Genomic DNA, 27,679 nt, shown 5'->3' on the forward strand with positions numbered 1-27,679 from the left:
ACCACCAACGGACAGAAGGGCAAAACGAGGGGGGAAGAGCGTTTAAAAATAATTAACGGTGTGTGTCTGAGCTGTCACTCAAGACACCCTCACTTCCTGCTCCCAGTGACATGGGAGCCACATCAAAGACGGAGCTGACAGGGAAAATCCCACCAGGGCACCGCTAGAGCCCCACAGCCTGAGGAGGTGTTGGTGGGTGGTTGGAGTGTGTGTGTGCATGTGTGTGTATGTGATGGACAGATAGAAAAGCAGGCTGCAGGATGGTCGGACAGGAACAACAAGGCGTTTGTGTATGTCTGAGCCTGCAGTTGAGGTAAACACATCAGGGTTAACATGTGATTTGACAGGAAACACAGCGACTCCTCAGCTCTAATCTGCCCTTTATACAACTGTAACAGTGGAGTCAAACTCAGCTCCTGCATTTAATCCTGAGTCTGAAACCAGATCTCAGGTCAGCTACACCTACCTGTCGCACATTCCTGGTCCACCTGCATGCACAGGACCAGCTGCTTGTACAATAACACACAAACACACACATGGCTATTCTTTATAAATGACACTTGTTACCTGGTGACTGACGCTGGTGTCATTACTTTGACCCCATCGTGTCACCTGTCATAAAGACGATAATACACATAAACAACCTCACACACATTCTTATTAGGACTTTGCATTGATTCGTACTTTTTGAATCATGAATCATAGCCGATGACTTGTAGCCTTCCTCCGCAGCTTTACGCAGTCTGTTTGTTTCGAGCACACAGTTAACGTACACCTGCTCTGGCTACTTATTTACAAACCTCAGCGTACAGTTCCTTCTGTACATACAACAAAACAAACGTCAAATAAACGAGCTTCCCGGCAAAGAGGCAAGGCCCCCCCGACACAGTAGCTACTATACTATAAGACTTGTCATGTATCCAAGCTTAGAGTCATTAACATTCTCCTAAACAAGAGCTAGAGTAGGTCTGGTTATCCCACCCCCCCCACACACACACACATACTTGGAGGGAACTCAATACTGTCCCTTTTCAACGGGCCAAACTCTGCGCTTTGGATGACAGAGACATCTGATCTACATTCCACCACAATTCCCCTGACAATGTGTGTGTGTGCTGCTTGTATATGTCTCGGAACAAGATAGAGACTTTTATTTGGAAGTTATTAATCAGTTATCCAGATAGAAAGGGTTGAAAGTGTGGGAATGGCTATAACGTCACGTATGGGTGTGGCGGACCAGTGTTTGTTCTAGAGCCTGCGAAGCAAAGAAGCAGGAGAGGAAATGATAAAATCCACCAAGCAACGCTAGCTTCTCGAATCAAAGATAATTTATGAAGGAGAGATTCAGCTGCAGTTTAGATCCTGGCAGTGTTTGCAGTTCTGAGTTCAAAGGTGTTTCGAGCCCCGACACGTAAAACTCATCAGTTTTATTTTCCCCATCGGCTGCACAACACCTGGTGTGTGTCAGTCAGACAAGAGCAAATCAAAGCCCAGGTTGACCTTAAGTTCCACTCTGTCAATTCATTAGTATGTAGAATAGCAATAGCAGGACAAGGACGCTCAAGCAAACATCATGCAAACCCAAGAACACCTGATTTACATTCCCAGCTTGTGACTTCATGTAAGAAATCTCACTCCTCTCCTGACCTCAGACTGACCCACAACCAATGCTATGAACGAAATTAGCATCAAATAGAAATGAAGTGAATGATTGATTGATTTATTAACTGATTGATTGGGTTGCACTAGTCGTTTTAAGTCTGTGGATAAATGCTAAAAGAACATGTCAATCCTTTGTCCAAGGGTTAGCAATGTCTGTTTCTATATGTAAATATCTGGTGGCAAGTAAATTTAATGTGAGATGTAGCTTCATCGGTGCATCACAACTTAATTTAGTGCGAAACATCTGCACTTAGTAAACATTTACATTATGACCTGGCTTATTTTTTAAATCATGGAAAACTGCAACCACCTCCGTTGACAGAAATGCAGCCTCCTCGACTACTCACCCGTCTCGTGACCTGCAACGTGGAAGTAAGAACGGGTCTCACCTACTGATGGCGCCCTCAGGTGATGAAGGGGACACTCCAGGGTGCCCTGTTGAGTTCGGCCAAACATGGCGGAGTAAACGGCGATCTGCATGCCCCGCTTGCAGCTCAGCCTCATCTTATCCTCCTCACAAACCACCTTACTCTTATACTCGTCTGTAGATGGAAAAGAGAGGATACGAAATGTTAGAGCAGAGAATAACACAAAAGCAAAATAGAATAGTTTATGTAATTTAGAGTTTCAGTCATGGATAAAATAATCACTTTCTATGCATGCTTTAATTTTCTATATTTAAAAAATGGCATTTGCAAGATGAAAGAAGCAAATGTTTGTATTCTATGAAACCTCTGTAGAGCAGGTTTAAATAAAGACGGAGTACAGAGGCCTGGTTTTATTCAGTGTAAACAGGTAGAAACAGAGATGGAGTTGCGCAGTGGACATGTAGAGCCATGCAGAGACATTCCTCACACACATCCAGCCACAGTGACCTGTGACAGCCAGAGCAGCTCCACTGGCCGGCAAAGAAAAACACAACAGAGGCCGTTTCTTCATCCATGTGGGGAGTGGAACAGGAATGCACACAGAAGAGAGAGCAGAAAAAAAGGGATGGGCTGGTTTGTTATGTCTTTTGGTGATTGATTCGCTCTTGTTCTCTCTCACTCCCTCCCTTTCTCCTCCACTTCCTCTGTCCTCCTTCCACCTTCCCTTTCAGAGGCAGTGACACCTGCCCGTTGCACCTCACTAACGCCCCATGCGGTCATTCTCTCTTCCCCTGAGAAGTCATTGGTTAAGTGACAGTGAACAAAGAGCTGTTGATTGGCCCCAGGCTACGGTGGAGAAAGAAAAAGTGGGGGGGGAAGGGGGTGGGGGGGATGATCAGTGGATTAATGTCCACTTCTGGTCACTCTAGTGTGAACTGCTGCACAACTCAGTGCAGCGCGGCTCAGCGCGGCACTGAGCCATGAATGGAGACGAGAATCTGGGTGGGATTACTTCACTGTTGTGGCTCCAATCTGGAGTGATACTCTTAGCTTCCTGACTCATGGGGAGAGGGACCGAGAGGAATAAAGGAGGAGGCACGCAACAAGTTCTTTCAAATGGAGCAGAGAGGATAAGTTATTGCTAGGGTTGTTCAATACCTATAATAATAATAAGAATAGAATGGATTTCCTTTCACTCTTAAACCTGTAATGCAGTTGACCCTAGTGCACATGAAGTGACCCCACCCCTTGGTCTATTTCTGAGCAAATATTGTAAAAGAGAAAGAAAAGTCCGAACACAGAGAGAGGACAAAATGTGTGTCAGTGCCTGGATGTGAGGCGATGAAGGACTTACTCGGTCTGCATTTGTACCAGACAATGAGGTATTTACTGATGCCAGGACACTGGTCTGTCCCGAACACGCGGCTGTTGACAAGGACTTGACAGCTCCTTCTGTCTTGGCACTCGTCCAGCATTTTCTAAAGGGGCAAAGAGTGACAGAGAGCGAGAGAAGACCAAAGAAAAGTTTAGGTGAAGAACAATAAGCCAGCGACGGTGAGACCAGCAGCGAGCAAACCCAAAACCACTTCAAACGGGGCTGCTTATAGCCATGGGAATAAGGAGGACAGGAGCAGGTCAGAGGAAAAAAAAAAAGAGAACAGGGGAAAAAAATCTCTGGAAAGCTCAATACCACTCATTTCCTGGCATCCTGCTGCTTCTCTAGTTTCATCATCTTTAAGCTCGCTGTAACCCAGGTGAGCACATTCCAACATTCCCCCCGACTGAAATCCCACTCGCTGGAGGGATGGCTGAATGGATTCTGTTCTGACACTTTCCCATATTCAACTGTGAAACAGAAGCATTAGGTGCAACAAGTCGTGGAACGTAGAAACTGGAAGTGGAAAGTGCAGTAGCCTAATACAAGGAAATAATGGACATGATCTGCCTAAGATCCTCTGTAACACACTGAAACACACGTAGGTCCTCGCTGTGTGTCGTTTGTTAAGTAGAGCAATGTCATTGAGAGCATGTTAGCATTTAGCTCAAAGTATCACTGTTGGGACTGCATATAAAGATAGACGACGCTTCTCCACTTGATATGAAGCTGAAATATAATGGATATGGACGCTGCCATCTTGCTCATTAGGAGCCAGCGTCTTTCCAGAATATGATCATGGGACTTAGCCACAGTAGCAACGTCCCGCCTATTCACTCCCTCGACCAGTTATAACTATAAATAACTAATCAAAACCAAACTTCAGCACCTACACATATGTGACAAAAACTACTACTAAAAATTGTATTGGATGTGCACTTTGACTTTTTAGTTTGGTCCATGTCCCACCCACAAACATGGAGGAGGCAGAATTTATGATCTATACTGCAGCCAGCCACCAGATGGCGATCAGAACGCTTTGGCTTTACTTTTGGAGAGCAGTCGTGTTGACCATCTTTATATACAGTCTATGGTTCAGCCTCACAGAGCTGGTGTCGTCTTAAAGAAAGAAAGAAAATATGATATTATCACAATGTTTGTTTTCTTCATTTAATAAACAAATATAATAATTAAGAATATAATTCACAAATAAAACAATCATTGGGGTACAGCTCTTTAAACTGTAATACCAACAGGACAAGGGTCGTGAACAGGTTTCTTCAGGGTTACTAATGCGGGTGGCGGTCAGTAATTCTCTCACTTCACCACAAAGCAGTCTCTGTGTGCATTCATAGCTGTCCTGTCTATTATGGAAATGGAGGGTGTTCAACGCTCGGAGGCAGGGGGACCAAGAATAAACAAAACAACCAAATGAATGCTGAACAGGACGTGTTTGTGTGTGTTTGTGTTGGTGCTGCAAAGTGGGGCTTCTAGTCCAGCCGCATCCCAATTTAGGAGAGGATGCTGAGGCAAAGACCCCATGAAATCGCTTTGTGTGATGGGAACATACAAGCCTGCTTCCTCTTTACAGAGTGTAATTTGCCGGAAAACCTCCTCACAAAGCATTACATAATCAGTGGTCCTCCGAAATTTAACCCTTGGCCAATTTGACCATTTTACAGGACGCTTTCTCTCAGGGGGATTTACAGCCCAGACAAGGGTGTGTTACAGGATCTTTATGTTAAGAGTAGAGTAACAAATAATGGGGATAAGGGTACAGGGGACACAGTAGTTCTTGTACAGACACATGCAGGGATTTAGGGAAACTCTAGTTAGATTTTCTCTGAAACTGTCCAGACTGTGAGCGGTGTTGATTACCTGTAGAGCTGTGGACACAGAACAATATCGAACATCCTCCCCAGCGTTGTAAGAACTAAGGAGGGCCTGGTAGGTCTGAGGGCACTGCTGGGGGTCAGAAGCACCTCTCCTTCCATAGAAAGCTGATTGGACGGTGATGGTGGTGCGTGGCGGGCAGCGAACAGACAGGAAGTCCCCTTCACAGGCCTGCTCAGTGTAGTTCCTCAACACTTTGGACAGGTAGCCTGTAAGACAGCAAGATGCCAATGCAGCTTTTAGCTGAGAAACTTAGACCATCACAGACCAATGCACAATAACTGAAGACTTTCTCATATTAAGTTGTGACCCTTTAGCATTCTGTATAAAAACTAGAATTACTGCCCTGTGGTCGAATGCCTCCGCCAACAAGTGTGGTTTCAATCCCTTCAGGTTTTCTTGACATACTGCTTTCATAATTATATGAGGTCACCATGACCTATAACCTTTGGCCACTGAAACCTAACCAGTTATTCTCTGAATCCAGGTGACAGCTACTCAACTGGTTCAAAGATTGCCCTTAAGAAAAACTTTAGATATCACAATAAAAGGGACAAACATATTTTGTGCAGCCCCCAAAACCTTGACATTTGACCTTCGAACACGCAAATCGAATCAGTTAATCCAGGAGTCCAAGTTTTTGTGACTAATTGTAAGATAATGCATTCACAAGGCAAGAAATTCTAATCCGTTCATTCTTAGTCCAACATTTTAACCAAATTTGAAAGAATTCTCTTGAGGCGTTCTTGAGATTTGGCATAAAGGTACGTTCATCTCAGTATAATTTCATTGAACTTCACCACTTTATCCTTCATTTATGCAGAGAGGGTTCATGGCACTCAAACCAGGTCTCCTTGCCTTAACCTTTTTATTTCCATAGTGTTGTGTTTCCACGGTCAAATGGAAGGGCTGCATTCAAGCCATCTTTGGCAGACAACTACTTACATCTTAAGGACGCCCCCAGGCATAGAATATCACAACGGCAGAGATAGGGAGTCAAGCTTTAGCTGATTTAGCTGCCAGCCTCAGCCCTCCCATCATGGCTGTAGAACATATTCTTATTTGTGATATTAAATAATATCTGCCATGGATGATATTTTTAAAGCCTGACATTATTACAGTTTCTAGACGAGGATCAGAGTTCATAGATACAGACCTACGAGACCTTTCCCACAGGTTTACTACAGAATTCTGCAGAAACCTAAGGAAATATGATGGTCAGCATATCTATATGCCAAAGAGTATTACGGCTCTGGCATAGGGATATACTGTCACACAGGCTCAATTTCTGTTATTAAGTTTGCCAGTAACCATGTTTACTTGCGATACACAAACGGCTGCTATCAAAGACTATGAATAGAAACTCTGTACAAAACATTTCATGGAACAAGCAGCGAGTGAACGTTCATTTAACCTCGGGGGCTGCTTGAAATCAAATAAAGAGCTCTCATTCTTTTAAAAACACTGATGTCTCTCATCCAACTCCACTTCTTTGAGAGCTGCCAGTCGGCCTGTCAGTCACTCAGGAGAGCTGAACCCATCACAAAGCCGCCATTAACATTCCAGCGTGTGAGAAGGGAGACGCAGATAAAGGAGAGAGCTGATCCCCTGGCCACTGTCATAGAATGTCTCCCTGGACTTATCTGGACCATTTATGGACAGGCTCCAGCAGAAGAGGAACAAACTCTTAAACTGTAGCATCTCCCATTTCTGACATTGTTTTTGCATTATTACATAAAAAAAAAAAATATTGGTTATGTTTCTTAATGTACACGTTTCATAAACCAGAATTAAACTAATACGGAGAAATCTACTTTTCACCAACTACAAGCTCAACAGCAACTCAAGCTGGAGCCTCTTGGATAAGTGCTCCGCAAACACATTTACAAAAAGTCAACACTCACACACACACTCACTCACAAAGTGGATACACTGTGATTCAATTGACTTTTATTGAGCTTGTGTTTGTTGGGGAAGAGGAAATTACACAAAAAGAGTGTTTTTCTAACTCACACATTAACACACTTCCACACAAAACACACACATTGTGCCTTTATCACCATGGCCACAGTTATAAGAGGAAGGAAAACAAGAGACATTCTCAGTTTTCAAAAGGTCGGCCTCTCTCTAAATAAAGGACGGTTGGTAAACCACTATTGTTTCCACCTGTGGCTGCCTGGGTTTGTAAAATGGAAACAGGTGCACATGCAGTCCTATTTGAAGTTTATTCAGGGATTATTTGGATGTCAAGAACCACATTATCAGGAATGTGAACTAGAAACAGGACCAACCACAGGACCTGCCTCTACGCCACAGCCTGGATTTATATTATAGCAACCAATAATACATTTGACTAAATCACCATCTTTGTGAGCTGTGGAACTACAGAATTAAAAATCCCAAAGAATGTCAAGAAAGATTTCTTGACAACTTGATTTAACATGAAATAAAAATTTCAAGATTTGGTCTGACACAGCATCCAATTCTGGGGATTTTAAAATTACACTTATCGCATCACTATTGCAATCATAATTTTAACCTCTATCTAGTTTCTCCCCCTCCTCAGTCAAAGGTATGCTTTGCCTTCCACATTCCACACAGGGTGAGGGGGGGGCGGCGTGGCATTCCCCCTGGCAGCGAGACCACACACAAACACGCATGCATTCAAAAACGTCAACACAAACAGCGTGGTGCGAACAAACCCTCGCTGCTTGGCTCTCGGGGCCAGGGTGTGTGGTGTTAGTGCAACAGTATCACATTATTGGGGCTGGTTCCTGGCGAAGTGCCAGTGCCATGAGAGACCACGAGTTTGTGCAGCGCTGCATTTAACCAAGCCGCGGGCACGGCGGCGTAGCCATGGTAACTGCCAGGGTTGCAAAAGGGGTGAAACGGAGAGGGGCTGAGGATAGACGACTGAATTCGCCACTCGGAGGGGGAGTTTCTTGAGAGGAGGGATCCTTGAGCAACAGCCTGAGCGCCACAAGCACACAGGAACGCCTTCCTCCGCCCTACAAAGCCCGACTGTGGGTAAAAGGCAAACAGATTATCTCATTCAAACCCTCAGGTGCTTTCAAAAGAATCCATTTCTCTTTTTCGCCATTCCTCCCTCCACCCTCCTCCCACTCTCTCTCTTTCCCTCTCCCTCTCTTCCTCAGGATCGTCACCATTGTTCCCCTCCACGCTACCTGTTGACTGAAGTCTCCTTTCAAGGCCAACAAATCAGGCTGGGTTAAGGCACCTGTGTAAACCGCCCAGCCAATGACAGGTGTCCCTCAGAGGCAGAAGGCCGAACAATGCTGGAGGAACACCCAGGCGTCTCTCCTCCTCTCTGGTTCTTTTCATGTGGGCCCAGACCCTTTCCTTCACTAGCTCTCTGCCCTTTCACTTCACAAAAGCACAGAGCTATTATGTCTGCCGGCTTGTTTATTTGGCCATTAAAAGACAGGAGGCTGCGGTCGCCATGCAGTTCGTGTACAAACAGATCGCTTTCGTCATGAAGCGGATTGAAAGGGTGGCGTTTAACTTCTGCATTTGTTTTGAGCTGAGGACACAGGCGGGTGCACCGGCCCTTTGAACACCTCATCCGAAAAAAAGATAGGATTTTCTCATATGATGAGTCAGTGGACAAAAAAATTAAACGCTTCAGCTGCAATCGCAATATTTCAGCCAATCAGAGGCCCTTGTGATATCAGCTCCTCGTTTGTGGTCATGTGATGACCCTCAGGTCTGACCCAGCGATGGAGAGGGTCAGGAGATTAGTGATGGGCCGCTGTGTTGTGTCAACATGACGCAGAAAGAAGCCTGTTGGAGAAGGACTTCCTCTCTGGGCACCACGGATTAGTCACAACCTGGTGCAAGGCACATACCAGTGCTGAGTTTGGTTAAATACACTTAGAAATATTTAGGATCAAAAACAGAGTGTGTGCGTTTGTGGGTGCTCTCGTCCAGCTGCAGCCGCCGCTCCATCAAGTCAGCCTGGGAGGAAGCTCGCACTAGTTCTCCTCACGGTCCGCTAAGCTGAGGTGTTCAGTGTCTGCTCAGAAGGAGTATGACAGGTATATCTGACGGTTTGACTCCAGAGGCAGTTCAGGTGGATACCCGGTCTGTTGTTCACACTCAGGGCTTTCCCCTGTTTTTGAAAGATGCCACCTCCTGCGGTTGGCCGGAATGAACAATGCACTGCAGCGTGAAGTATTACTGCGGCGTTAAAATATTATAGGCTTCATACTGATTATTTTTCAGCTGCTTACGCCTTAAAACTCTTTTGCGTTGCTTGTGGGGTAATGTCTGTCAAGCCTCTAGCGTTAGGAAAGAATGTGTAACACTGTACAATATTAGCAGATTATATACCTTAGCTTAATGCCATAGAGTGCATGTTTATGATTTAATTTAGAGAGATAATCAATATGCTGTATAAAAACTGCAATCTCTAACCTGTAATAAAGAATATGCTTCAAAATGCATTCTGTAGATAGAGGTTCTTGAAAGCTAAAAATCAAAGACTGTGTTTTGTTTTATCTCGGTACATTAGCTATTTAAACATTTACAGCTTCAAGACTTTATTGGTGTTATTTTAAGCTAATTATAGCCATCAAACCATCAAATCTTCAAAGATGCAGAGCTGCAGGCCCACTGCTGGTGGAAGGAATTCCCCTTTAAGTGGTGATTACTGGGGAGAGTGGAGGTTTCCCCTGAAAAGGCACTGGCAAAAATCGAGAGGAGGTGAGGAGGGGAAGACGACAACGACGAAAAGCAGAGGAGTGAGTGACGGAGAAGAAAAGTGGGAGATAAAGACCTCGTGAAACCTGTTGTATAATCAAGTGTTGAATAAAAATCTGAAAAGATGTTGAGAGGGTGGTGGTTTTAAAACCTTGTGATGGGTCATGAGAAAAAAGCTGCATGGAGAAAAGAGAGGAATCTTTTAAAAGTGTACGCCACCGCTTTCAGGATGTGGCAGTCGAGGTCAGAGTGTGGTGGCTTATAGCCCCGTTGTAATTACTTTTCCCCGCAAACCACAGAGGCGGCACAAGGGCCCGGAGCGCGGCATGACATATAGATAAAACCACTGCTGGATTTAAATCATATGTGGTCAAAACTCTGAATATAGGATACGTGAGCTGTATGGGACAGAATGATGAGGTGTGCCAGCGTTAAATGAGACCTCAAACATGAGAAGAAGAAAAAAAGGGACAAAAGTTCACATAGATGCCACAAAGGACACGCTCCCGCACAATGGACGTCATGTCAGAGGAAAGCTACGAGCGGCCGCTGCTGTAAATGTGCCAAGTACAGTACTCACGGCCAAAACCATTAAGATTTAGAGCTTAAACAAAAAGAAAAACGCATTCCTAAAATACACTGCATTCCTACACTTACAATACATTGGTCTTGCTGCTATAGTCACGTTTTGGATTAGCCTACTTTCTAGCTAATTGAGCTATGGAGCAGAAAAAGAGTATAGAGATATTTTTGTTGAAGGCTAAGCAGTTAAATTTGACACAAGTCCGAGAGGGATTAACTTTTAAACTACTCGTGTACTGTAAATGGGTCGCTCACTGGAAAATCTTTCAAGTGCTGCAGTCCGTGTTGAGTGAATACATCTAAGATTTAGTGCATGATTCTATGCAAATATTTGTTGTATTGTTGTTTTCTACAGATTTCGTCTTTGGTCTCCACAAATCATGTTTTGATTGTGGTAATTAGAAGAATGTGAACTCCTTTTTTTTTCTTCCTGGTCCTGAAAAGTTAAAGTAATTAACATGATTTATGTTATTTAATTTTGAGTTTTGAGAGGTTAATGTACAATAGTGAAAAACCTACACAGTTTGAATACCAATATATATGTTCCTCTATAAATATGAATAAACTGTTCAAGATACCAATTATTAGTTGTGTGGTTGGTAAAATGTGTGCGTGAGAAGTTGGCAAGATTGTATTGACAGAAGTCCGGGGCGACATGTGATGGCTACTGAACCATGTGAGTTCCATGAACATGTTAACAGACACTGTACACGCACAGTTACTTGAGTGGGGGCGGGTGTCAGCTGAGGGGGCTTACTCACATGAGGTTGGTCCCCTGGATTTAACCCCAGCATTGGTTTGACTTTACACTGAAACCCACAGAGGACCAGGGCCTAAAAAACACGACTTCTAATCCCTTTTTCTCTGAGCATCCGCCTCTTCCCCACAGGAGATCCACCCAGCATGTGCTTCACACCCGGCTATCAGACTTCACTGAAGGCTGATCAAACAACAGCTAATGAAAGTGGGAAGAGTGTGAAAGAAATGGAAGAAAAACCTGCGGAGAAGGGAAAACAGCCCTGAGAGAGAAGATTAGAGTCAATACAGTTCCTGGTCAAAAAACCCACTAACATCCACTGACATCTGCAACGGGAATAGAAATCTACATTCACTCCCGGGCAAAATGTGATTTTTCTCTTCGTATCGTGCAAGATGACACTGACAAGACGTTGTGAAGTAAAAGACATGACCAAAGTCCAACCGCAGAATATAATCATTGCTCTTCTGTTTTTTGTTTCCTGCTTGTGACGTGTTTGTGACGTTGACTCACAAGGTTGAAAACAAACAGAACTCCTCTTGGCTAACTCCTCTATGGACAATGAGAAAAGAGTCAGTTGCCTTTTTACGCCTCCACGCCGGCGACAGCTAGTGGCCAGGGGCATTTAGTTTTTTGCATTGTCCGTCCTTTTCATTCACGCGATAGCCTTGAGGGAATTTTTTTTCAAATTTGGTACAAACCTTCATTTCAGAAACATGTTTCTGGCCCCTTTAATGACATCTCAAGACTTCTTGAGGGAAATTCTTCAGCTTGGTTGTCACTTGGACTAAGATTTTTAGATGAAGTGATTACGCTTTAGTGGCCAAAGGTCAATATATACTGAAATGCAGTGGAATCAAATGAAGAGTGTGTGCTAACACTCCCGCCCCCCCCCCCCCCCCGAGACCTGAGCCTGAAGCAGCTGAAGCCATTAAAACCGGAGACACAAACACAAACACTCCCCTCGCCCTCCTGGTCCTCTCCTCAGCTCTGAGATGGTTTATCTTTCCAACACCGACACACTCACACACATGCAGGCTCAAACACACTCACACATGGCTCTATGGTGGCACGGAGCCACAGCATAAACTCCAGCGACATGAACAACAAACCTCTACACTGCAGCCCAGCCCCCAAAGCTTTCCTGAACAAAGCTCATTTATTTGTTCACACCGTGACGTATGTGTCTGATAGCAGCAGTCGCCCGGGCTTTAAAAAATGCTCTCTGTGTGTGCGTTGTTATATGACGGATATGAACTCATGGTTGAGATCATTGATGGTGGTTGAGCTGATTGAATGAGAGAAGTATGTTTGATGTCTGCATTAACAAACTAGACAAGACAAGGGGATTAAATGGAAAGAACTGTGCTGTCACATGCTAAGTCAGACACACATCAGGCGGGATGAGGAGTTCATGCTCTGGAGGAGAACACGAAACAGTTCTTCTTTACAACCACACCAAACCAAACGGTGGAAAACAAATCTGCAGCAAACAGCCTAAAACCACGAGAGAAGCTGATAGTTGAAGGATCAACCCTGTCATGTTAGCAACAAGTCTGGAGTTTATATTTCAGCTTATCCTTCTTGGATAACACCTACAATGAGAGGATGTCCACCTGTGGCTCTGTTGTCTGAGCTCATCCTGAGGGGGTGACTGGGTAGAAAACATCTGTCGGCTGGGAGATGGCCTCTTGGTTGGACACTGGCCGCTGAGTCTCCCTTGAGGGACTCCCCGCAAACCAAACACTGGTCTTACCCAAGCCCCCCCCGTGACCTCTGTTAGCACGTGCCTGTCCCGGCGACCTCTGTGGGTCAAAGGGCACTGAGGCGAGGACGCTTTTACTCCGAGTCTCTGAGCATGTGTCTTGTGCGCCCGCAGGAACCCACACAGAGAAAGCGTGCGACAGAAAGAAAGACACATGGGGATGGAGCGAAAGAGCCAGAGGAGGAGAGATCTATCATTTTAATGGTCTCTTTTATGGCCTGGGAGAGTTGGGGAGAAGCCAGACTGGCCCATCGCTAACCACAGTCCGGCAGACACCAGACAGATGCATCAGTGTGTGTGAGGGTTAATGTGACAAAGTGAACGACAGATGTATCCTTCAGCAGACTGGAGAGAAGTGATTGCTGGGTGTGGCAGCGGTAGCCTAAGGGTTTAGAGAGGCGTGATTTCAAAGGGAGGTCGTCAGGGGAATGATTTCCTTTCACTGGTTTTCTTTCTTCATGTCAAGGAACTGATCATTTAGATTAAATGGTTGTGGAGTCGGACTGAGCAGAAAAGACGACGCACATTGAGGAAGCTGCCGTCTGAATCTGAGTTCTCTTGGTGAACATTAAATATTAGTTAAATACCACAAAACTACATTTCTTTCGGACAAAACAAGACATTTGAAGACGTCACCTCAGATCCTCGCTAATAAATAAAGTATTAATGAGTTACATAAGGAAATAACAAATGTATAATTATGTTTCGGCAAAGTGTAAACTTGATAACGAAATGATTCACTTCTCTTCTGTGAGTTTTTTACGTCCACATGTTCAGATCTTTGGCTTGTCCTCTCGTTGCTCATCGTCAGGAAGTTAAACACCAACTCAAACCGCTGCATCCAAGCCTTAGAAGTCATCCAACTACACACTGTCTCTGCAGAAAACAAAATGAACTTGACTCAAAACAACCAATAATAACACGGTGGCTGCTTCCTGTCCACTAGTGTCCCACCCCCGTATTTCTGCACTGCTCTAGTTTGGTCAAAAGTCTCTATACAACCTCCAAAATTAGTTTAAAGCAATAACAGCCAGAGAGTGCAGCAGCCGACGAAAGGTGCAAGCGTGCAGTGAGGTATTTTCCTCTGGTGGGAGTGGGTGGGCACTGAAAGGCTGAGCTTTTTGGGGGGAATTAACAAGCTTATCTGGAGGGCAGCTCTGTGAAAACAAGCAATAGAACAACTCCTGAGGAGCCGAGGGAGTGAAAAGCCATCTGCAGCATGTCCAATGGGACTTAGCAGGCAGATCCCCTTCCATTTACAACAAACCCAGAGAGATCTGCAGGAACGACCAGCTAAATGTGAAAGCTTACCTCTGCACTCCAGTCATTCACAGAGCAGTTTGTTTTTGTAGCTGCCAAGTCACTGGGGTCGCTTGGAAAAAAAGTTTTATTTCATGGTGAATGTAAGAGCCACGATTTTGAAAATGAGGTCAGCTGCTACACACACACACGCACACTCACATACACATACACACACACAGTCACACTCACACACACACACACACCTGACATTCTACTACTTGGCGATGTTTGACAGACTTGTTGCAAATTTAGAGAGCAGAGGAGAAATGTGGTTGTGAGTGCGATCATTACAAAATCTGATGATGAACTCACTCAAAGTGAACGAGCACACAAGAGAGGAAAAAACCCTGGTATGGATTTTTGGGGGCCGGTGCTAAAACCGTTTAACAAGAAAACTGTGAGCAAATTAATACAATAAATAATAACGTGTATGTAGAACAAACATGACCAACATAAACATTGATGCGTTGTTTATTCTGTAAAATAAAAAGTTTTCATATCAGCAAACATAAATGCAGATGTGCTGTCTGTGACAGCGTATAATGGATTAATCATTCGTCCTCTGATGATGTCTATTGTTATTCATGACACGAGAGGCAATGAATCTAATCTGACAGCATACGGATGATAAAATAAAATCACTGGGGCGGACAGAGATCGATTTAGGATGAAAACCCCATTTTCAAACCAAAACGTTGGTGTGGCTGTAGCCTTGCTGTTAAGAGGACGCTGGGGGAATGGAACAGTCAAAATGTTGCTGATAAAAAAAAAATGGTGGCATGTAGATAAAAATAAAAATCTCTCCCCCCCTCTCTCTCTCACTCCCTCCTCACCTGAGCAGGCCAGAGGGGCCAGTAAGCAACAGATTAGCAGTGCTTTGGGGAGCAGGCTGCTGTAGCGTGCTGTAATGCAGACTGTCAGTCCGTCACAGTTGGGGGGCTACACAATGCCTCCTTGTTCCGACTGGCCCTTCGGCGCCCCACCTCTCTACCTCTCCATCTCTCTCTCCCTCTCTCTTTCCCTCTGGTGGTTTAATCAAACCGTAAAAAAAGAAAGAAAGAATGACATTCAAAGCGTTCTTCCTTTCCCCTCAACGCTGAAGAAAACACGAGGCGGAGACGGAAGAGAGAGGATTGAGGGATGCAGACACAATTTAAAAAAGAAAAAAAAGAAAAAGGCGGACATGTAGACTCCGATACCAAACATAAATCAGCTCCCAGGAAGAGAAAGAGAAAAAAGAGAGGGAGAGACAGGAGGGAGGAGGAGTGGCATCAAAGCGTGGCTGACATTCTTCAAGATGCAAGAGCAGAAATAGGTGTTTTTTCTGCATTTGTGTCGTGTTGCGGGGGGGGTTTGTTTAAGGCATAATTCAGCAGGCTGCATGGCTGGGGTGGACGTGAGGGGGATAATTGCCCGTGCACACACACCCATTAGTCTCTTTCTCCACACCAACGCTTAGTTTTATCCATATACACTGGATGGTGCAAGGCTCTGTACCTGCAGCAGCAGGTATCACCACTTATCTGATCCTCTGCTCTCAAAGAAAACACATCTGTCCCCAGAGAACACAGAAGAGTTTGTGTTCTAAAAGACAAATGATTAATTAATTGACACGACTGTTGCCAAAACAGAGAAAGTGAAGATGAGGGAACCGCTCACTGGAGGTGCAGCTGCATGAAGCAACACCGGCGTGTCACTGAAGAATCTTTTCTCAGACATTTTCACCGTGTTTTCTTTGGAGTTTCTTACACCTCCCCCCACGCAAGAGAGGGCAAGTGCAAACACACACCTGCAGTGTCTACATATATACGTCTTTGCGGAAAAATGGGTGAGGAATTAGGCCCCCCGTCTTCCCTCCCCAATAACAGTTATTACTATAAAACCATCCAGCTCAACATCGAAATGGGTGATTTGGGTGTTTTTTAGGGATTGACACAATTACAGCATATGGAAAATAATGATTATGGCATTACAGGCTGACTGGTTGAGTGGTTCTGTGCTGATTATAAGATTTGATGAGGACATCCAGCCGATCTCAGCTGGTAGTTAGACCTCTTCACGCAGCCGACGTTGGCGAATTTAAACGCAGCCTGGGTTTAATTTAGGAGTTTCACCCCCAAAATCAGGCATGAGACAGACACTGTTTGAAAAAGTGACACCTACTCTCACTTCAATTACAGTAATTTCTTCTTTTTTTTCCTACAGCAGCCAACGTCCTCAGTCAACACAGTGATGACGCTCCATTACTGCACAGTGATGGAACACTAGAAGTGGTTCAGATCATTTGACTCCAATGATGGAAACATTTAAAAATGTTTCGTCTTTAGGCAACTGTCGTCCCTCATCATCATCATCGTCACTATATGAACCCACATAGGGAAAATCAAGGAACATACTTGAAACGTGAAGTGAATTTTAGCTTGACCGATGAAGTAGCATTTTCAAAAGTCTCTGTTTTAGGGGCTCAGCAGTAGCGTGGATGGCAGGTGAAGAATTCAGCAGAAATTATGCCTAAAACTAAATATATTAGTGTGGACACAGAGGAAGACACAAGCAGCACAGACACGGATCCATTCCAAATTCTGTCAGAGTAAATGGACCAGATCATTTTCTGCAATTAACTTTCAATGATTCTTTCTGTTTCAAATTCAAACAGTAATTTTCTCTTTGCACAGAAAGAAGAAAACATCATCTTGTTGAAATCTCACTATGGGCCCGCAAAGAAGGAGGACAAAACCTTCGGTGACTGCGGAACATTATTCCTGCATCTCTGTTCTGTGTGTTATAGGAACATTGCTGACATACCTCCACTTAATTTAGTGCGTAATTACTCCAACAGCAGCCAAATCATTTAATAAGCATTACCTCAGTCAGGATGTGCCGTCGCCCTTCACATATTTTGGCAAAGGGACAAAAACTGAATTTGATTGGTTAATGTGGCTTATGTGCCGGGACTTGACTCAGTTGACACAAAACTTGCCTTCGAGACATTAATCATGTCAACGCTTTTGCCCTCAATGCTTCGTCCTTTTATTCGGGAATTTCCGTCAGCGTGTTGTGTTTCCTCGTGAAAAAACAAGAAACTTGATTTATTTGTAGTTGCATCTGAATTCACTTTCTAATCACTCCACAGTGGAGCGACGACTATAAAGCTTCCCTGTGTATTGCAGAGTTGTGTGGGATAATTTAATTTTCTCACACCGTGTGTAAATTGAGCGGCTGGGAAGCGTCGTTTCCTGTTGTAAACACCCGTCTCTCATCGCCAACGCCGCTCTGTTGCTCCCTGACGTGATGTCGAGCTCTGCTTTATTCGTGTGTGTGTTTGTTTATGTGCTTATTGTATCCAGGTGGAGAGACTTACACAGCAGGTCACGTCTTTCATCGCTATCATGCTGTGTCAGGCCAGACTTCCACCTTAAATTACACACACAAACACACACTGTGCCACAAACACACGGAGGCACGCACATTCAGGAGTTATCTAAGTTACATCTCCGAGCTCTTTTAGGTTCACATCAACCTTTCTCTCAGTCGTTCTTGTCCCAGAAGTCTTTGGGATTTATTCACGTAACTGTGACCACATAACACATGAAGCTAAACGGCCCCATATGACATTTTAATCGTCAGCAATAAATTCCCAGCATACGGAGTGTTCCCTTTCTGTAACGTGAAGCACAAACCTCTGACTCCTCTCAGTTTTAACGACCTTCTGTGTGTTGGGTTCTGACACAGACTGAATAATAAAAGATGGACGACGTGAATGTTCCTTAAAACTGAAGGATAAGTGCCTCGATTGTCACCTGGTGGCTGGTATAGGTTATAAATCCTGCTTTTCACTGTTTGGTTTTAAATTTTTATAAAGACGAGTTGAGACTTGGATACCACTGCTCTGTCCTTTTGTAACTACAGTACAGACTCTGGCTCCCAATGACATCATCGGTACCAGATATTGTACCTGGAATATTTTGAATTAATTTCTGGAAAAAGGATGTGGAGAAGAGTTGCCAGTCTAAGTTACATTTATCTACATCTTGTTTTTTGATGAAGAGTGAAGAGGAGCCGTGTTGTGTAGTTCAAGACTTCAAAACTTCGCCTCTATCCAAGTGTTTTTCTGAAGGTTTATAAAAAAGCTAAAAGGGATTTGAAAGGATTTCGATAAGCAGATTTGGAAACACATTCAGATTTGATCAAACCGCAACATTCTGCAACCTGTCTTCTCTCAGCGTTCAGGTGGATTTAAATGATAAAATCAAAAAGGGGTTTTAGTTCAACTGTAAGCTCCCTCTTTGACACCCAGCAGCTCTTTGAGGCAAATGTCCGGGTAAGCGGCTCTGGACTTTCTCCAGCCAGCGCTCTAGTAAAAGTCTGGAGAATATCGAGTGAAACCATGTGAGGACACGGCAGCAAGAAAGTGAGAAAAACAAAAAGAAAACAAAATATCTCAGGATGAAAAAGTGGTGCCATGAAGATGTCATCAGGGCTTTTGGTGATAAGGGCCGACGCTGGTGTTGAGGTGCTGTGAACAAAAACACAGCGGAATAAATATATTATGTCTTCATCTCTACACCCCCTCTCTCACACCTGAACGCTCTAGAAATTTCTGTTTTGTTGTGAATGCGTCTGAGCGCCTGTTAAGTTGTTCATGTGTGAAAGGCAAACTCCGGAGAAAGTGCAAACCCAAGCGGGCGGACATTCTCCAGAGTTCGTGTTTGAAAACCAGTCACAGAATCTATTCCATGAGGAGAAGCAATCCCCCTCTCGCTGTTCGCTCCCTGAGAAAAGCGGCCTTATGCCAGACCCTAGCTGTCGGCTGAGCCGCCTGCCTCAACCGCAGTAGACAAAACAAGTGGGAGGCAGGATTTGTTTAGACAGAGCTCACCTGGCGCTCACGCACACAGAGAAACAGTGATCAGGCAAGCCCCAGGGAGGAGTCGAGGCAGCGAGGAGGTGGGGAGGAGACGGAGCGGTGGTGAGGAAAGAAGCAGGGGAGCTGATGGTTGTGTGAGTGGGGGAAGGGGTCGAGAGGAGAGAGCATGGGGTTCGGCACGCTGTGCCCTTATCTGGGGCTACTCGCAAAATCGGAGCGGATTACGATTTGAGGGGCCTCAAGCAGCGCTCAAGTGATAGGTGGAGGGGTGTGTGTGTAGTGTGGGGGTGGGCAGATAGAGGTAGCCTAATCCAGGACTTGAACATAGGGTAATAGCAGATTTGTGTGTCTGTGTGTTGGCTGCAGTGTCATGCAGCTCGGAGGGTTCGCCAGAGTGAAGCAATCAGCTGATCCATCCCCACTAATTTTATTTCTTATTTGTTCATCGTCAATTAATCTGCTGTTACTTATTCCAGTAACTAATTAATTATTCAGTCTATAACGACTTATTGATGATCAGAATTAGAGCTGAAATAATTACTAGATTCATGAATAAGTCAATCAGGAAGTCCTTCATTCACAAACATGAACCATTCTCTAATTCCAGTTTTGGTAATCGTAAATATTTGCTGGTTTCCTGTGTCTTCTATGAACCATAATATTTATTGGGTTTAAACTATTGATTCAGTGTTTAATTCAAAATTCACGACCTACAGAAATGCTGTTGACTTTCTTTCTATCTTTCCTGATTGTGGGGACGTGTGTTCACGAGGTTCGACAGCGGGGAACAAAGACTGAGATGGATGATAACCCCCCCCCACCACACACTCACAGTTACTATGGGTTGACCTCAGTTGACCCCTCAGCCCCTCGACAGCCTCACATCCTATTCACTGGGGTTATTTAAGGTTTGGCCCACAGGGTTTTTTTATGACAGAGGGAGAGAATGAACGCTGCTTCACTCACTGTAGCCCTTTGGCAGCGTCGCAGAGTTCGCCTGGCAACAAGTGATAAAAGCTGCATGCGCTTCTAATTCAGGTTCTTCTGCATAAACTGAGGAAATCTTGTTACGTCAACTATGTTTTAACAAAAATGATTTGTTCTCTATCGCCTGATTAGAGCTTCTACTAGAATATGACTGTTTTGTTTTTCATCAAGCTCAATGAATATTCGCAAGGAAAATGATGAAACACGCTACCTCACAAGAAATTTTACTTTTAAAGTTATCCCTAAAAATCCTGGGTCTGCCCTTCGACTGGATCCAAGTTTCATGGGTTCTTTCTCATCCTTCGAAAAGAAAAGCAGCACATCCCCAAAACTGAGAAACTGCTACTATATTCAGGCCTTTTGCACACAAAATAACATTTATGATTTATATATATCAGCCCCTCACTTACTAATCAACTTGTTTTTTGTCTCTCATTTGGTCTAAATCTGCTGTGGCACAGAATGGTCCATATTTGAAGTGACAGAGCTCAACACGTGTGGTAATGGATGTTTGGCAGCTGGCTGGGTTTGTTGAGCACATGCAGCCTGTTGAAGAAACAGTTATGTTACATCAGTGAACCTGTGCACGAGCGTGAAGGAGACGAGAAAAGTGACAAAAATCAACAACAAAGTGTCAATAACCTTTGAGATAAAGAGTATTAATTAGCTTCCTGCTACCTCAGTTAGCCTGGGGGCTCCTAAGTGTTGCGGCGCTCACTCCACACCTCTAATTAGCTGTTCAGGCAGCTGTATAATAGAAGATGATAACAGGGGGAGAGACAGAATTAAATTACCCTCCGGCACAGTTTGTTTCCATTTCAGCAGTGAGCTGAAAGCCGCTGATGAAATATGAAACTGCCATTACCCCCCACCACCCCACCCCCCACCATCAACAAATGATGCAAATGCAAAAAGGACACAAATGAACTAAAAATATCAAATGAATGAAGTTCAATCTACTTTTACAACTGTAGACGTTCAACGGTTGGCTCCAGCTGGTTAATTCAGCTCAGGCACCGAGGCCTCGCTGTCGTCCGCCATCACATATTCAACCATCAGACTCACAACAGGTCTGACTGACACATGTTGGATCCAAACCCACCACTTCTGTCACCCTGCAGCCTGGCAGCACCTGTCAATCAATCAGGTCCTCTCTGTCTCTAGGGAGACTCCAGCTGGACGAGAATGTGAAGACTGAAGGATTTCTTTGTCCCCTGAGGTTTTCTCGTTTCATTCACAGCGACGCTCGATCTGCATTTCTGTAAAGCTGCTTTCAGACGTGCACTGAACTCCAGCTGGACCTCTGAACATTCTCCTGAGGGGCTGAGAGAGAGCCTCGATACTTTCACCAGACGTTCTCCAGCCGGCCCCCTGGTAAAAAGTCTGCAGGAGCTGATATGAGAACACAGGAGGAGATTCTCCACAGGATTCACTGCGAGCAAGTGGGCGTAATGATGACGTTTCTAAAGACATTCTCCTGAAGTCAGGACTGCAAACTTCTGTGTACACGCTGTCCCTGATGATGAGCTACAGAAAGTTACATCCTTGGGACTCCACATGATGTGTCCCAACAATAAAACTGACATTAGGTCCATATACAGCAAACGAAGAACTCCACAAGAAAGGTATCACTGAGAATTAAAATGGAAAATTTTCAGAGCAAAGAAAAGTCCAATGAAAACTCGTCAGGTAGAAGAATTCCTGGAGAATCCAAAGCTGTAGTTCCAACAAATTATTTTCTGCCTGTGACATAATATTTGCATAATCATGTCTAAGCTGGCATGTTGGTAAATCTGCTCTGAGCGGCGGAAATCTGGAATCAGATGGTCTTTATCCCTTCTTGCTTAATTAACCATTTGATTAACTCGATTGTATTACTTTTGGCACAACCGCCACATGCGAGGACGTTACACGACTGAAACCTTGTTAACGGCCTTCAATGCACCTTCATCTTTAGCAGCTCATTAGGCAGCAACACGGGCCACATGCACACAGGAGGGCACGTTAACACACAGCTGCTCTTTAGCACCTTTTCCCCACAGTGTCGAGGCTGCTCGTTTCCAACCATTAGACCCATTAGAGGCCAATTAACACTGACACAAAGCTCCCTTCCTGTTTTATGGCACAGTAAACAAAACCTGCAGGCTGGCCCTGGGCTCAGTGCAGCTCAGTGGCTCATAATGCAACACGGAATCACTCAGTTTAGTAATATCATTAAATATAAAAGCAGATTCTGTCACACCAGCTTGCACATAAACCTCAAGTAATTGGCAGCCGTGCTTTGATTTACTCCTCCAGCTACTTGTATGTGAAGCACAAGAAACTGTTAAAAAGCTGCACAGGAGATCACTGGGTCTGCACAATAGCTCCCACGGTTGGAGTGACACATTAACCACTTTTATCTCAATGGCATCAGTGGGATATGAGTCGCAGAGCTGCGTTGGGAAACCATTAATCCCCCATTACAGCAGGATTTGGTTGCGTCGTAGTGCTCCAATGTGGGCCATGCGACCTCCACTAAAGTGTGTCAGAGTGGGGCCGGGAGATAAGCGCAGGATACGGGTCTTTTCCGCATGTTTAAGTTGTGTTCTAGTCGGTTTGTGAAACGAACACTTGAGCCCTGCAAGCTGCAGCACGCCACAGGCACGGGCTGTCCCGAGCTGATGCGACGCAACACTGCAAAAATCACTGCTCACTGGTTGTGTGCGGCGGAGTTTAAAGCGTGCGTAAAAGTGGGATCCAACGCGAATCCGAACTTTTACGCCTTGGATGAAGTGTGAGTAAACGCAGATAGGGGAGGGGGGAGGGGGGGGTAAAGTGGATTTCAGAGCGCGTAAAACAGCTCGTACGCAGCATCTGTCAACACAAACACAAACTAGTGCCAACCTGAGAGGTCCGAGGAGCCCTTGGAGAGGTCGCAGAGCGCGGCCAGACACGTTATTCCCAACAGGAGCGCACTACTGACGGCTGAGAGAGTCCCATCCGAGAAGAACATCCTTGAAGCCTCAAAGTTTGTGGGTTCCTCAGGAGCATTAGAAAAATCCAGCGGCCGCAGCAGCAGCAGCATTGAGTTTCAGTCCGTGCGTCGTCGCATGCGGGAGATGTGCGGTTCCATCGCGTCCCTCATCCTCCCACCGCACTGCTGTGACACCACGAACAGCCCTGTCTCTGCCTCAGCGCATTTCTAACTGCGTGTTGTGTTGTGTGGAGTGGAGGAGGCAGCCCACCTGGAGGACCGACCCCTCCTCCCCCTGCCTCCCTCCTTCCTTCCTTCCTCCCTGCATGGTCTCAAAAACCCACAGTTCCCAGCCTGAGGAGCAGAGTATCTCCATCAGGAGGTTCTGATGCAGCAGGAAGCTTTTCTGTGTCGCCTCTGAAGGAAATGATCGATTCTGTGTGACACGGAATCTTTTCAATTTAAATCAATGATCTCAATGGATAAATCAATGTAAATAAGTACACTTACTTAAGCACTATATTCAAATTATATACGTTTCATTATAATAACAATAATTATTATGACCACTACAACATCAACAACAGCGACAACAAACAAATTACTACTTCTAATAATGATTATAATGAACATTATTGACATTATTATTATTATTATTCTGTGGCACCTTGTGCTTCGAAGAAGACCAAAAAATAAAAAACAAGAAAATAAAGCATCAACAGCAACAAACTGTTTTTTTTATCCACTCACTTGTTCTGACATTTATTCTACCAGCTTGTTTGAGGATCAAGATTAAATGTCCAATAATGGAATCATCTCATATCTAATACAATATGGAGCATTGTAGTAGATTTGTATTATTAATAAATGATAATAATAATAATAATAAAACGCTGCTGCATAATTATTAGATATATATAGATATAATACTATGTTTAACATTTTGATTGAGTTTAATATTTTGGTGGGGGGGGGGTTATTATGACCGTTTAAAACCCTGTGCGCGTGTGACCGATGGAACATTTGCGCCATCTTGTGGACCACCTGCTCCATTACAGCTCGGACACAATCGCGTTTTCGCGTCTGTCTGTCCCGCACGGCTTCCGTACGAGCTCCCACGTGACAGCGGAAGGTCAAACATGGCCGCCTGCAGCAAAGGGCTCGACAGGTTTATCTGCTCTCTGAGGTTGTTGCGGAACCTCCAGCTCAAGAATGAACGTGAGTGAAAGCGGACTCACGTTCGCGAACTCATATTCTTCACAGTTTACGGGCAGGTCGCGTAAATGGCGCAGGACTGAACGCAGGCTAGGCTACACGAGCTAACAGCATCTCTCGGGCTAATGGTGAGCCGAGCTAACATGTGGGTGATGTTTATAAAGTGACGTGTTGTTGTGTCCAGGGTTCGTGTCCACGTCCGTGCGTCGTGGGAGCAACGACCCCCCCAAGTTCACTCCTCCACCCAGACCCGTCATCATAGACAAAACTCAGTCCGTGTCCTCTCTGCGGAAGTAAGATGTCCACCGGTCTCTTGACGTCCACACACGTCCAGGCTTTGTGCCGTGGTGCTTTCACATCTGTTCTGTCCTCCGCAGGTTCCTCAGCCCTGAGTTCGTCCCCCCGCGACAGAGGACTGAGCCTCTGAAGTTCTCCATGGAGAGAAAAGACATGATCCGCAGGAGGAAGGTGCTCAACATCCCAGAGTTCTACGCGGGTGAGGAACTGAAGCGCTGCAGGTGCATGTCCTCCGCAAACTGAGGGAGTCGAGATGAGCCGGGAGACGCTTTGACCTCCCCTGGATTTAATTCCTGCAAATCATTATGTAGATGTGTCTCAATTCAGGTGCTTTCCTTCGAAGGACTCGGTCGACCTGGTCCACCAAGATCACGTCCTTCGTAGGCGACTTAAACCATGAATCCATAATAAGACAGGAAGCTCATCCCGCCTTAATATCCTAGCAACACAGCTGTAGTTGGACACGACGCGCACCATTATGTTCGGTTGAGTTTACGGCTGACACTCGAGTGGGTTAACTTCTCGTAACATATTCTTGACTGTTTTCTTAAGGGAGTATCCTGGCGGTGACCATGGCCGACCCTCATGCCAGTGGGAAAACAAACCGCTTTGTTGGAATCTGTATCCAGAGAGGTGGGAAAGGCCTGGGAGCCACGTTTATCCTGAGGAACATCATTGATAACCAAGGTGAGGCTTGAAAATGCTTTTCAAGAACTTTAAACAACAATGCAGAAGTTGTTTGGCTGCAGCTCCAGGAAAGACTGATGGATAACAACGTGAAAGACAGATATAATACAACTTATTAATGGAAACTGCAAATGTTGACTAATGATTCAACTTCATTGGAGTTTGTTTGCAGCTTAAGGTGAAACACCTGTTTGAATCATGGATTTCTGTGTGTGTGGCTCAGGTGTGGAGATTTGCTACGAGCTGTACAGTCCTCGCATCCAGAAAATCGACGTGCTGAAGCTGGAGAAAAGGCTGGACGACAACCTGATGTATCTGAGAGATGCTCTGACTGAGTACAGCACCGTGGACCCGGACATGAAGCCCGTGCCCTTCTCCCTAACTGGAGAAGTGCCTGTCAACAAGGTGAGACAGAGATCAACCCTGAAAACTGATAGAGCTGCTTTAAATGTGATTTTCTTCAATCTGAAAAGTGTCGCATCACTTCAGAACAGCTGCAGATTCTTTTAAGGATTCAAAGTAGAGGAACCACGTGTATGGAGATCTGGAGATATTTCTTTTCTTTTTCAGTTTTGAGTCTGTCACATTAGAAATCCAGAGACTGTCTAACGGATCTGCAGAGTTCAGTGCACGTTTGAAAGCAGCTATAATAAAAATCATCAATCAATCAACATGTTGTGATGTAAAATAATCAAGTATTCCTCTTTGTCCACTCACCAGCTCAAAGTGAGGATGCGCCCAAAACCATGGTCGAAACACTGGGAACGGCCGAAGTTCAACATCCAGGGCATCCGCTTCGACGCGTGCATGACCCCGCATCAGATGGAGTTCGTGCAGAAGTGGGCGGAGCCCTGGCGGGAGTACGACATGCTGAAGGAGTACGACACGTCGCAGCTGGAGGAGCAGATCCTCAAAGAGGTGCAGCAGGAGATGAGCAAGTGAGGACGAGGCTTCCTGAAAGTCAAAGGTCGTTCGGTTTAACCGTCAACGTGAGAACAGAAAAGACAGTGATGTGACGCTCGCAGGGAGGCGGAGCTCTGCTGGACATTCATCCAGATGTTTGCTACAGCTGCACATGTGTATAAGGAGGAACCAACATGGAAGCTGATGTATTCTGCCTTCTTCATTTTGTCCACCAGGCTGCGTGACGAGTTCTGTCTGTTCTGGCACAAGGTGTGACATTTATCACATATTAAGTGTTTCCTATAATAAAACATATTCATGCAACTCCAAGGTTCAGTGGCTTGTTTTGTTTCTTTTCATCTGTGTTTCAGAGTCATGCCACTAGATGGCACTATTTCTCCACATATGTTGCATCCACAGGCCCTTGCATAACAGCCTTTGTTGTGTTGTGCTGCTGCTTCCAGGGAAATTCCTGCCATGCTAAATAAACAGATGCATGTTGCTCCAGCTGAACGAATGCTGCAGATATCTGTTACCAGAAGAAACGCAGGTTATCTGAGTTCTCTGCTTTAAAACTTGGAAAAGGGTCAAATCAGTTCAAGTTCTGAAGATTTATTTGTTAAGGGGCTTCTTGGGTTTAACTTCATGAGGATTTCCAAATAAATCAGTAAATCTGCTTTTTTGGAACGGGGCCCTAGTACGCTCGCACTTCGTAAGGGGTGGAGGGGGGTTGGGGGGGAAGAAAAAAGGACTGAGGACACCCGGTAGTGTTTTGCTGCTGTGGATGGAAAATTGTGGTGTTGAGATGGTATGTTAGAGCGTCAGTTAGGTAGTATAAAAACACTTGGACTCCTGATGTTATGTCTGCTCTCTCACTGTGTGTGTGTGTGTGTGTGTGTGTGTGTGTGTGTGTATAAACACGCAGAATGAGTCCCTGCACTCTAATTTCTCCATATTACAGGATGAGATGCAGGGAAAATGGTCTCTAATACGGGAGTAGCAGATGTTTACTGCGCTCATTATGGACCACACAGATTCCCTGTGCGGAGATACAGAGGAATGAAGAGAGCGATTATTCATGTTGCGTTAAAGGCCGTGAAGTGGAAGAAAGCTTTTAATGTCGAAACACAGCGATTCACGGGTTATATGGTGGAGCTAATGGCCATCCGGTTATTTTTTATGCCAAATCTGCACCTGTTGAACATTTGTGTCACAGTTAGAAATCACTACTTGTTGTACTGTTGTAGATTTTCCACCTTATTTACTCTCTGCCCGGCACAGAAAACCATCTCCATGTGCCTCTGTGTACCAGTGGGCCGAGAGCCCGTCCTGCACGTTGTCATT

At 44.9% G+C, this 27,679-nt stretch overlaps 2 protein-coding genes across 3 annotated transcripts in view; one reads left to right on the forward strand and one right to left on the reverse strand.

Annotated features, from left to right (window-relative positions):
- LOC109635938 (protein eva-1 homolog C) overlaps nucleotides 1–27,679 on the reverse strand; it is a 213,771-nt gene that overhangs the window by 45,572 nt on the left and 140,520 nt on the right. Inside the window, exons 1-4 of one of the 2 annotated variants that reach the window (XM_020097421.2) lie at nucleotides 23,164–23,474; nucleotides 5,284–5,507; nucleotides 3,385–3,508; nucleotides 2,052–2,204 (exon numbers count right to left, since the gene is read on the reverse strand). In XM_020097421.2, coding sequence (XP_019952980.1) covers nucleotides 2,052–2,204; nucleotides 3,385–3,508; nucleotides 5,284–5,507; nucleotides 23,164–23,344 — 682 coding nt within the window. In that variant the 5' untranslated portion in view covers nucleotides 23,345–23,474. Of the gene's footprint in view, nucleotides 1–2,051; nucleotides 2,205–3,384; nucleotides 3,509–5,283; nucleotides 5,508–23,163; nucleotides 23,475–27,679 lie in introns of those variants that run through there. The other variant, XM_069515164.1, reaches the window with a different exon arrangement.
- Nucleotides 24,294–26,665, forward strand: mrpl19 (mitochondrial ribosomal protein L19). The gene is made up of 6 exons (XM_020109002.2): nucleotides 24,294–24,451; nucleotides 24,633–24,741; nucleotides 24,826–24,944; nucleotides 25,298–25,432; nucleotides 25,656–25,837; nucleotides 26,153–26,665. The coding sequence occupies exons 1-6, from the start codon at nucleotides 24,373–24,375 to the stop codon at nucleotides 26,372–26,374; spliced, it is 846 nt and encodes a 281-aa protein (XP_019964561.1). The 5' UTR covers nucleotides 24,294–24,372; the 3' UTR covers nucleotides 26,375–26,665.

Source organism: Paralichthys olivaceus, chromosome 19 (genome assembly GCF_024713975.1).
Source record: "Paralichthys olivaceus isolate ysfri-2021 chromosome 19, ASM2471397v2, whole genome shotgun sequence".
Taxonomy (NCBI): Eukaryota; Metazoa; Chordata; class Actinopteri; order Pleuronectiformes; family Paralichthyidae; genus Paralichthys; species Paralichthys olivaceus.

Coding starts and splice junctions, on each gene's coding strand:
- mrpl19 (XM_020109002.2), top strand. CDS start 24,373: ATGGCCGCCTGCAGCAAAGGGCTCGACAGGTTTATCTGCTCTCTGAGG. Junction 24,452..24,632: donor CCTCCAGCTCAAGAATGAAC/GTGAGTGAAAGC, acceptor TGTTGTGTCCAG/GGTTCGTGTCCACGTCCGTG. Junction 25,433..25,655: donor GAACATCATTGATAACCAAG/GTGAGGCTTGAA, acceptor TGTGTGGCTCAG/GTGTGGAGATTTGCTACGAG.